The 12462-nt window shown below is 40.3% G+C and overlaps 1 protein-coding gene across 2 annotated transcripts in view; it reads left to right on the top strand.

The window, feature by feature from the left end:
- Positions 1-12462, top strand: part of sox6 (SRY-box transcription factor 6) — a 140546-nt gene that overhangs the window by 38479 nt on the left and 89605 nt on the right. For both annotated transcript variants that reach the window (XM_088412810.1, XM_088412811.1), the window contains one exon: positions 9142-9382. In XM_088412810.1, the coding sequence (XP_088268936.1) occupies positions 9142-9382 (241 nt within the window). The remainder of the gene's footprint in view (positions 1-9141; positions 9383-12462) is intronic.

A 12462-nucleotide genomic window follows, 5' to 3' on the forward strand; every position in this document is an offset into this window, starting at 1 on the left:
CACGCCTACTGCAGACGCAAGCTGGGATAGGCTAGAGTTTTTATTTATAAAATCACTGAATAAAAATAATTTAAAAAAATAACTATTTTCAAGTGACTAAAATAAAAAGGAAATATACTAGGCATTTTTAGCTTGAGTGAATCTTTGTGTTAATGAGGCCCCTGTTGAAATCAAGGAATATAGATTGACATGACCAGATTATTTCTTTGCGGGCTCAGCAAGCGGAGCCAAGTGAGCCGCTGCTCTGCACCCACGCTGTGCTGAGGCTAAGCATAATGATTGCGGTGGCAGGGAACCACAACAGAGGCGGCCGGGGCAAGACGCTGCCCAGGATACACAGGCCCAACCACACGCAAACAGTGCTGCAACACACTAGGGGCTTTTTAAGAAAGTAATTGACTTAATTATTTCAGTTCTGCCTCCGCGATTTACACTCTATCTACTGAAAAGCAAGTCATTGAAAAGTTATTAGTGTAGCCAGGCACATCTCATGACCACCTGGCAAAACGCATCATGGAGACTCCCTCAAAAGTAATAAAACCGGGATGATGGCTAAACAAAGATATTAGATATCTGACTTATGAAATAAATAATAAATATAACAAACATGTATTTAAGAATTGCTGAAAAATTACCATCACTATTTTATGTAAAAGATTCAAACCTTGCTATCAATCCCTTTACATAGGTTAGATTGCGATGGGTTGGCTTGATTTTTTAGATGGCGTTTAACACAATAATTACCCTTCATTTAAGTGGCAGAAGTGCAGTAAATCTTAGCATTCACCTGTTGCTAGTTTTATAACAGAGTATTCCAGCTTTTGTGTTATGTAAAAAAATCCACATTTAGTCCACTTTAAAAAAAAAAAAAAAAAACAGTGACATGTTGTGGGTGACGAGGCGGGAGAGTTTCCTTATTCAAAACGGGTGCCTCGGCTCAAAGGTTGGAGAACACTGGTGCAAGAAGTTAAACAAGGTTCGTGGCAGACTGATGAGACATTTTGTGCTTCGGTCAATGTCCGAGCCCTTTCAGTGCCCGCTTCCCTGGAGTGTCCAGAACATTTTTCTGTTCAACCATGACTGTCAGCTCGTTGATTTTCATGAACAGTATGTTTCACATTCATTTACTCAACCTTTCTCTGTGCTGACACATGAATGTCAGCATTGCTAAAAAAAAAAAAATCACTTCATGTCTGATGTGAACTAAATTTGGGGGCAATTACTAGGATCGTGAGCCGATCTAGTTTTCTTTTTTTTTTTATCAGCTGTCATTCACTGTAGGTAACTTTTAACCAACGCCAAACAGAGCTTCATCTAGTCCTTCACATTTGCTCCACTTCTTCCTGTCCAGGCTGTCAGAACGCCACACACTGTTGACCATGCTTTCTATTCAGTGTGGGCAAATTAATTGGTTTTAGTGGCTTAAATCAGCAATCAATGTCAGTTTCCCAAAAATAATAAGGCTTAATCATAAATCTTTGAGGAGTGGCTCGCCTGACCCTTCTTCCTCATAGCTCTCTGGTGGAGCAAATGAATGATCCCAGTTTGATTTTCCAATTGACGTGTCACATAAAACTCAGCTACTTCACTCCCAGCCCCTATTCCATCTCACACAGGATCCAGAGTGAAAAAAGAAGCCAAATTACATTTTTGGTGTGCTCAAAAATTTTTGCTTCAGATTAAATTAGTTGATTTAGAGACAAATTGATTGATTGATACAAATGCTGTACCTCCCCCCATTGTAGGGGTTACGTTCCGTAAATTAAATTCACAATACACTCCAGACATGTTTTCACATCCTATAATTTCTGCTCTGTAAACAATTTTAAAATAATGCAAAGACGTTTTTACACATGTTGAGTGAGCGGGGGTTACAAAAATATTTTACAGTGGAACAGGGTACCAATCCCACTGTTTGCAGTAAACAAATCCACTTTTTTCCAAACTAAAAAAAAGAGTCTCAGAATATATATCAATAGTGTCCCAATAGAAACATTACAGAATCAACCGACAGCTATTGATTTGTGTGGAAATAAAAAGCAGGATTACAAGGGATGCAATAATTATTAAAATGAAACAAAACAAAACAAAAAAAAAACTTAGGTTGTTGGTCTTCCAAATATAAAGGATCATTCTAATTTAGTGTGCCACCATCTAGTAGCCAGCAGTAGAATTACACCTAACAGATGTAAACTGTAAAACAAAGAAAGAAAGAAATCAGTGAAAAAAACTACGATAGAAATGAAATATGAGATGTGGGCTCTGTAGTCTATATACAACTATGATGACATGGTCTTTTCCCCTCATACATAGTGCAGACAGAACTACGTGACATCTTGAGATACGAGTAAATACCCTTACACATTTTACCAATTTTACGTTTTGACACAAACTTGAGACATGAGCAAATGCATTTAATGTGTATTTATTAACAACCAAATTGCAGAGATTTTCAGTTGGCTAGCCTAACGCTAATGCCAACGAGACCTTTTAAGTACCAGGTTGAACACAAATGGTTGTGTCTACATCAGAATCTATAGATAGACAATATAATGACACTCACGGTCAAACATTCTTTACCCTCTGTAAAGTATCACTAATATGAGTTCCGTGCTGTTCAATTAAGAGGAGCCGAGGTGTCTCAATGAACAGTACATCTGTCTTATTCTTCCCCTTGGTGGTCAAAGCAAGTACAGCAGAGAGAACAGCGCAGTGCCTATTCAACTAACACACTGTTTAATTATATAACGTAACATGTGGTTACTTTGTTTTTTGGGGGGATGGAAAGGCTGGAACAGATTAATTTCACATTTATTTAGGTGGGATACAACACATTTGAGATACTGCACGTGTTAAGAGTTGTAAGTTGCACAGATTGTATGTTTTTTAGTCACACTAAATGAAAAAAAAAACAAATCACAAAAGGAGAGGTGCAGAATGGATTTGTTGATTTGCTCAAAGGAACTTTGACCAATTCATAAAAAACCCTATGCTGCAAACTGTCATTCACCACACCTTTACTGTAATTAAGGGATGATAATGGAAGCAAACACACTTTTCCCTTTGCGAGACTATGCAAACTTTCCAGTTTCTTAAACCAAGACTGGTAGGAACGGCGGCACTGTGTGGTCACGCTCCAGATGTCTGCTCCATTGGCATTTCTACCAATCCCATTTACTGTGCCAATGATGACCTCATGGTGGTAAGACTAAAGACCGGCCCACAGCTCCCCTCCCATGAAATAAGCTTCCCCTCCTTCAAAATAAGCTATTGTCACTGAGCGTTTGTGTTTTTTAGTCACTCAAAAGGCCCACATTCAGTTTCCTGACTTCTCTCTCCTATTGGCATTTTGATGCCCCCTTTACACCCATTGTGCTTCTCTTTGGTTACATGGGATGGGTTTCCCAATTCTTGGTAGCCCCCACTTCACTCCTCAAGTCACTTCTCTGGCAACTGTATGAGATGTTACGCTGGATTTGTTGAAGGGCAGCCATTTGCAGCAAACTTGCGGCACACAAAAGAAGTTATCTTTATAAATGACAGAATGGACATGGCTTGAATGGCGCTTTGTTTACGGTTGTACAAAAAGGGGGCCCCACTCTATATTTCATGTGTCACCGTTGCTTTTCTTTCCTTCAACAATGCTCGATTGTTGCCATGAAAATTTCACGTTCCACGAACAGGAGATTTCTGTATTATTATGCTGCTGCCAAATTCCGATCTCTGTTTTCCTTCTCCTGTTCACAAAGGGCTCATAACTTACTGTCAACTGTGGGAAGCCACAAAGCTCCACTGTTGCTCGGCAAATAGGCTTGTATTGGTGAAGGGCCTGACTCGCTGTGAGGTTTGCTGAAGTGCAGCAGCAACACAAGACTCTTTTGGGAATTCCAGAGCCCGGCAGGTTTTGTGAAAAATTGGAAGGGAGGAAGACAGAGCGCGAGAACGAAGGCAAAAGCATCAATAGCTTTTCTCGTCTCTAGTTTTTGATGACCGACATATGTACAGTATAGTTGCTTAAACCCACTGTGCGGCCTTGTTAAACACCATATAGTCAGTGTATAAAGCGAATTTTTATGTATTCTTAGGAACTGAGAGTTCTGTCATTCAACTATGAGAGCTTCCTGGGATCTGGAAAAGGGGCCACGGGCAATTGGAAGGAGGTAGTTGAGGAGAGGGCGTGGAGGGATTTAGTGTGTGAGTGCTCATCGACCCTTCCTGAGGAGTCAGACAGGAACACTTAAGCACTCTCACACCTGCGTGTGCCTTTGCCTCGCGCGGTGCAAGGACACCAACCACGCAGCCATGGCAGCTGCACAAGTGTTTTAAGTGAGCGACGAGGCGCTTCCTCTTGCGGCATATTATTGCAAATAATTTACCCGGCAAAGTAATTATCAATACTCGGCTCGATATGTAAAGTGCACACTTCAGGTGGCTTGCTTAATTTGCTCTGGGCGCCCGTCGTTTGGGTTTTAGCAATGTGGTAACGGTGGCCATGTCTAATAGAGAAGGTATCAGGAGAGAGTGTGAAGTGCGGATGAAGTACATATGTAATTGAGTTGACTTTTTGCAGGGGAAGGACAAGAATAATGGAGGAACAATTTCACAAAATTAATTTGGACAAGTCTCCAGCCACTTCACCGCAGTAGTTGGAAAAATTGGTATCTTCCCCGCCATTTACTTTATATGAATGCCATTATCATTAATTACATTGTCAGCTGAGGTTTAAGACGCGCTAACCGACTGACTGCAAAGACAGCTACAAAATAGTTGTAGTTTTTTTTTCTTTCCAAAACTCCCCTTTAGGAATTCCACAGTGCCTCCAAATGTGTGTGCGTATTCCGTTCGAAAAGTGAGCGTGTGCGGTTTACAGCCTTTTATTACAAGTTGATTATGTACCCAGAAAGCTGGCGGCTGCACAGCGTGGCACAATCACAATGGAGGGTGATAATTTAATTGTGCTAAACGGTGGATTCCGTGTCAATGCTCCTCCAGCTGGGAGCTGTCAGGTAGTAATATCTCATTATGGCAGGTGAAGAACCCTGAGGAACCCTACCCCGACACCTGTTAGAACAGGAGGAACCCCTGAAGGGAAACGAGCAGATGATATTGCTCTTCTCATGCGCGCACACACACACACAGAACACACAAGCATATCTTTAAATCCCAAAAGTAATCAGCTCACAAAGTGTATTCCAAATGTTTATACAATTATGCATTGTATTTTCCTTACATGGTAATTAAAGTAATTAAAATAACAGTCGTTATGGGTGATTAATGGCTTGACGGCTACACTGTACATTACACTAATACTGACTGATTTACAGCCTCCACAAAGCTAGAGTTCCGGTGATTTACTCACACACAGTGTGTGTTTACAAGTTGACTTGTAACTTGTAACTTTGTGACTTTGTCATGTATTACGTAAATACTAGAAGGATTTAAACAGTTTAATCATTTTTTGTAGTTTATTATAATATAATATAATGTAAATAGTGGGAGCCCTGCACATTTATCGTTCAAAAAGCCGATGAGTCGCATCATATGTTTCATCACATAATATGTTGTAAGAAAAAAACTTTAGTCAGCTCCGACCCCTCAAAAATAAATTTCCCTGTTTCACAGTGCTTTTTTTTCAATTTCAAATTTTTTTCAATTTCTTGTTTGAGATATTTGTACTCTATAACTAGTGATTCTCCACAGCGTCACAAAGCTACACTAATTAACACCTACATTTGTGATGTGTGAGTCCCGCCATCAAAAAAATCTGCGATGAATAAAGTTCTTGTTAGCACACACATTAAATGGTATAACATTTGTGCCTTACACGTAACACTGTTCTTCTCTTGGACAAAAAATATATTAAGACAAAGATTGCAAGCGTAAAGCTAATTCTGTTCACAACATGCATGCTCTTAAACCAAAACAGACATTTGAAAAGTACTGTACAGTAATGCTGCTTTGTTGGCTGGACAGTTTGCCACCAACGACTGAGCTGAAAGTCCTTTGTAAATTTGCAGATGGCAAGACGAGATGCCACAAGCATGTGCTTAGCTTTAGTGCCAACTTAAAGCGTACAGCAGGTGTCTCACTACAAGGACATGATGTTGTTAATAGAGTAATACTGTAAATTTGGATACATATCAGTGCTTCCATGTTTTGTGTCTAGTTTTGTGTTTCCCACGGTAATCCCCCAGTTCATTTTAATGCACTGTGTCATGTTAGGACCTGATGTGACATCAAATTGTTGATTGGGTCATACCTGGCACTCGTCAGTTGCAATTGCTCTTTTTTTTTTCTCCTTAGGTGACCTTAAAATTGCACCATAGAAAAGGTCTCTAAAATAAATAAATGAAATCCAGCCAAGACGGCTGTTAACATCAACAAATAACGTCCCCTTGCTAGTCAGTAAGTCTGCGTGCTTGTCGTCGCACAAAATATGTTTCCTCAGGATTTGTAAGCTTGCTTTAATACAATCAGCAATACCTAACACATTTGAGTGCAGCTTTTCTTGATATATTTTTTTTCTTCCTAGCACTTGGGGCACACTTTAAAACTTAAAACTCCATTCCATGACTCAGTGGTTCAACACTCAGTACAATGTCAAAGACCAAAGTTGACCGTTATTTTCCATCTTTACCAAACAGCTATTATTTAGTCTAAGATTGAAATTAAGTACAAGACACCTTCAGCAGGATGGCCATGGTTTTTTTTTTTTTTCTAAGGAATCTGATGAGTTCCATGTCACCAGGGTCAATCAAAGGTTAATGGCGTGACTGGGCAGACGGAGCAGGTGAAACAGTGTCGGCCCCTTTCACAGTGAAAGAGGAGAGCGGATAGCAGAGGACAGTTTGCCCCCCAAAGTCAAAAGAGCACAGACATGAGTGGTGTAAAACACCCTCTCTAATATTTTCCAATTAAGCAGAGGTTGTTTTGCTTGACGCTGAAACACTATCACAGGGAACAATTCATGAGTCAAAGCATTCCAGGCTATATGAGCTTGTAGCCCGGGAACATAAGTCCTTCTCCTTCAATATTGTCAGCTATAAATATAGAGATGACCCTTCCCCTTGTGGCTGTTTCCTGTCTTCAAAACCACTGGGGCTTTGTCTTAAAGAAAGTGGGCAAGAAGACAGCATTTCATGTACTTATTGATTAGTTTGGCTTGTTAGCTGTCCATTGTTATGGTGTAATCAAGCATGAGGGATAGCAGCCTGTCAAGGATTTATGAACTTCAAGCTCTTCATGTTTTTTTTTTTTTTTTCCCCGTGCGCCATATAAAGGCATAGTTGGAGCTTGTTTTCATTTTTGGGCAGAAACTGACTGAGACTGATTCACTCCAAAAGTTCCAGAAAACACTACATGTACAAAACACGAAAACACGGCTGTCTTCTTTGCATTTGAGGCCAAGCCTGTAAAAAGGGTGATTTTTTTTTTTTTTTTTTGGTGTGTTGAGATGATTCATTTTATACATACTTACACCCACATTGAAATTTCTTATTTTCTCCTCATAAATTGCTTTTATTGTGTCAGCGCCGATGCGCTGCGGAGAAAAGCCTTTAGATCACATGGCTGTGTGATCTCCGCTCCAGTATGAGAAATAAAATGCCATTAGATGTTTTCAAAGAATTATTTCCCCTTTCACTGATATGAGGTGGTATTGTATGGTGTTTGTCAGGGGAGGGGGCGGGTTCGAGGCAGTTCTAGGCACTCTTTAGCTTGCCTGAGCGCGGAACCTCCTTGCTCTGCTAATAAATTATTAACTCCTGCTGACAAATACTGTTATGGAGCCTGCCGCAGATCTGTTGCATTCTTTAACAAGATTGCTGTAGACACATGTTACAGGAGGATGGAGTCTCCATCGCTCTCTCTCCATCCCCTTGTCTTGCTCACGCCTCAGCAGTTTGACTGATGGCTGGAGACTCAAGTAAAAGTGCCTGGGAGACTGAATATTTTAGTGGTAAAATAATGCCACTTGATTTACTGTGTAATACAAAAGCAGTGCTTTGTTTCACTCTCACACTCCATTGAGGAAAAGGTGATTGTTGCACTCCAGGCTCGGGCTTTTTGGGCGCATTAATAAAAAATATGTCGGTACACGCTTGAGCCTCCCCCTAGCGAACACATCCTTTCTTTCCAACTTCCATTTCTCAGTCGGAGTCAGTGCTCGATTACAATGGGAAAGCGCATTCTGATCTTTGCTCAGATTTGAGGATTTAAAACGCGCACCCACATACACACACGCACACACACAGACACACACAAGTAAGTATCTATAGGCTAGGCTTATTAAAACTGAAGGCCAATTCCTGCTACACAAAGGAGGCAACACATGCAGGCACATTAATGGAAAGGGGCATGGACAGACAGACAGGCAGGTAGAGATGTGGGCCAAACGACAGACAGACGGGTTTCAGGACTTGTTTGTTCAGCTGCTGAGACACATGACATGAACTCAGGACACCTTTGTTTAGGCCCACTCCCCGCTCAGGCTGATTTGCCACAGTGTAGCAGTGTGAGCATGTGAACATGCGATACTTGGAAAGACAAGTGAATGTTTGTCACCTCGTATGGCCATTTAAAGTAGTTTAAAAACACACCTGGGAAACTATTCACTTGATATCAATTCAACTTACTTTAGCTTTGCGTCTTTTATCACTGTCATGTAAAACCTCTAAAATGATGTGAAGTAATAGGCAGTAAAATCGATTGATCCCTCAAAAAATCACAGTAACATTAGGAAAAATCAGAACAACATGAACCAAAAATGTGTTTTCTAAATGCATGGAAAGTAAAATTATTTATGAGGTTTTTGTTTTTTTTATTGGTTTTTGCTTTTTGCTTCCTGGCTGATAGCCCCACTGTCTGGCTGACCCACTGCATGAGTATCTTGGGGTTTGGCCCAGACCCCAAGCAGGCACAGTTCCAGGCCGAGATCAAGCCATCCATCTGCATTAAACAAAAGATTAGGAACCCCACAGCCTGCTCCAGACCTCTCAGGCAGTCAGGTTGATCCTTGTAGTACAGGTGTACTTTTTGTGCAAACGCCCAAGGAAAACGCCACCGATTTTAGGCCATCAATTTTATGCATTGCACATTCTTATACAGTTGATAATAATGAAATGTTTTTTTCTCATTCTACAGCAGAGTCATGTCTTCCAAGCAAGCCACGTCTCCTTTTGCCTCTGTGGTTGATGGAGATGATGCCATGAACCAGGATCACTTGTCTTGGGAAAAAGAGGAGACAGCTGACGCCCACTGCACGCCGCAGCTGCCGCTGCACAATCTGCTCCATGGAAAAGCCCATCCCGATGAAATTCAGCCGCTAAGCAGTGTACCTCCAGAAAGTGACTGGGACAGCTTGGTGTCTGCCCAACAGCGCATGGTGAGATACAATACACAACACGCAATTGTGTTTGTACCGAGTCTGAAGACAGAACACAAAACTTGAAAGAAGCTGCCGCACTTTTTTGCCATCACTCTAAAACCAGCTCGGATCTTTAATAATCCTTTGCCCTTCAGTCATCTGGGTAAATTGCACATATACTCTACCACAAGAGGTACACTGTAAAAAACACAGCTTGCATTTTGGGGGTAGAAAAACAGTATTTGTTTTTATTTTTTATTCTCATTACTTTTGTTGCAACCATGTTAGTTAGCACAACTAAAAGAGCAAACCGTTTGCTCCAAAACAATTTGCTGTTTTGCCTTAGATCTGAATATTTTTTTTTAAACAGTGTAAATCCTCTGGGGCACATTTTTCAGTGTGCCAAGATGTTATTTTCCTTACATACATTACAGCATGTTTCGACTACGAAAGAATGAGTAAGAGCCCTAAAAGTGAGTTTATTTTCCAAGTTTTTAGCTAATACAAACAAAAAAAGCTGGATCAAAACATGACAATTCTAAATGGGGAATTCAGCAAAATATTTTATATAACTTTTGCCAATGTGAAAACTGGCTTCCCCCCATATTCAACAAGAAATTATTTTACAGAACTAATTGTCACTGTATTGTCCCCCAAGTTAAAAATATATTAAAAACAACTCAAATTCAGTAAAATAATTTAGATTTTAATGTTGTTCCAACTGAAATTGCGGATAGCAGAGGACCGTTAATGCCCCCAGCTCGTCAAAAACACAAGTTGTGTGTGTTTTTTTTTTTCTTTTTCTTTTTTTTACAGTGTTGGAAGTCAGACAAGGCTTGCGTGCAAAATTCAGTTATACACACAACTTCCAATTCTTTAGACTTCAGTTTTAAACTCAAGTGTACACGACAGTATTATGGTGCTCTGTCCTCATGGTGCTGTAGATCCGGTCTCAGTAGGCACACATTGTCCCTGGCTTGCACAAAGAAGCAGATATTCTATCCTTAGCTCCAGCCCCTCGGAGTAAGGAAACCTCTGAGGTCTTGGTATAAGCAGCTCTGCCAAAAATTAAGGGATCTCTTTTCTCAGAGTAAACAGAGAAACATTTCCCTAAACATTAGCAATGACACAAATCCCAATTGCATCATGGCCAGAAGACATGGCCTTTTCTGCTTCCCTCGAGCTTGCATTCTTGTTTCTATAAAAGAAGCACGTCTCGTCCTTGGTAGCCATGTGTTGTTGCGACAAAGCTAAATCGGCAGCCGCTCTCCAGATGCTGTACGTTCTAAGTGCATAGCTACTTTGATGTTCGCAGAGTGAAGGGCAACGTGTGCACTTGTGAGCTAGATGCACACAAGAGGCAGGAGGTTGTCTGACAGACGGCAGAACAGTAAAGACACCCGAGGGCCTCTGAAGTAGCTCTGCAGTTGGTCGCGGAGACCCTCAACACGACAGGATCGTAACACAACACATACAGTATACACGTGCATACGCTACGCACAGGCACACTGAAGAACAAATTGCTGAACATCAATTGTGGTATGTCAGAAACTGAAACTTCATAGGTATCATATAACGAGACATCAGATAATATAGTGTTAATCAGGTTGTTCCTTTAGTAATTTGAGAATACAAAAAGGGCTTTTAAAGGTCTGAACATTAAGCAGATTCTAAATTTAATATTTTCAGTTGGAAAAAGGTTATTTGTTGGTTCATAATTCATTTGATAAATTATTTTTCACATACAATACTATCTAATCAATATTTCATATCCAATCAATATCTTAAAACCCATTTTTCTAGAACTTATTAATGACCAATCACAGCTCATCTGTTTTCTGGGTTTGGTCCTGTGCCGTTAGCAAGATGAGCAGTGATTGGTTGTTACCCGAGCAAACTATTAAAGGTATAGTAAACTTACTAAGCTACACTGCCATTTCAGCAGTAATACACTAATTATTTGTCTATATTTGATAACTACACCATTTTTCATGTGCAAGTAATACATTGAAAAACACTTGCTGTTGACTGAAAATGATGTAATGTGCTCAAGGCTCAGGTAACAACCAAATATAAAACATAGTAAAGGTAATGACCAATTATGGCTTACATATTTTTGTTATATTTGACGTAAGCGAGGCGAGCCATGAGTGGTTGTTACCTGTGCACATATGATGTGATTTTCAGCCGACAATTGGAAAATTATCTTTTTAAAAGTATTAGTGGTGCATGACAAATATTTTTATCAACTCAAATATCGACAAAATATTAAAGAGATAAACTAAAATCATTAAACTGTTTTGCCATTTTGAGCAGAAAAAATAATTTGTCTAAAAACTGATGACTAAATCAATTTTCCCGTGCAGTTAACACTTTTAAAAGCACACTTTTCTATCTCTTGCAGCCTAAAAATGATAACATGTGCTCAAAGCTCAAGTAATAACTAATCTTGGATCAGTTTGTGAACATCACATGGACACACAGAAAACAGGTGAGGTTGTTACTCTAACCTCGAAGATGTGATGTTATTTTCAATCAACAGGAATTGGAAAATTCCTATTAAAGGTATTAGTTGCACATGAAAAATAAACATTTCAAATGATTTATCATCAAAATATTCAATCAAAGGTTTTTCTTCCAAAAAGGACAAACTAGGTTTAGGATCCTTTCAAACAAAATGATTGATTTAAAACGCTAATGGTGCTATGACAGTTGACCGTTTCACCAAAACAACTGAAAAATGAATTGCTGAAAACCAAGGGTGAGGAGATAGCATCAAAACAAGGTTAAGCGAGAGAATAGTTTGAGACGACGGCGTGGCCAGCTACAGAGGAGAAAATAGCAAGGCATAAGGCGTGAGGAATGAGAGTGTGCTGATTACCTGACTCCACTGCTGTGCCATGCGTCTGTGTAGGCTGTGCCCTGAACCCGTGCCAGCTGATTAACCCAGCACTCCTCCACTAGCCTCAAGCACTCTCCACTGTCTCCGCCACCCTGCATAATCATCCAACACAAGGTTGGGAGGTGCACAGCGGGTCAGTCAGTCGTGCCACCCTGGCGCTTGGTACCAGACCACCCGACACACCGCTGCTACTCTG

Source organism: Hippichthys cyanospilos, chromosome 4 (assembly GCF_059441005.1).
Source record: "Hippichthys cyanospilos isolate Australia breed blue-spotted pipefish chromosome 4, RoL_Hcya_1.0, whole genome shotgun sequence".
NCBI lineage: Eukaryota > Metazoa > Chordata > Actinopteri > Syngnathiformes > Syngnathidae > Hippichthys > Hippichthys cyanospilos.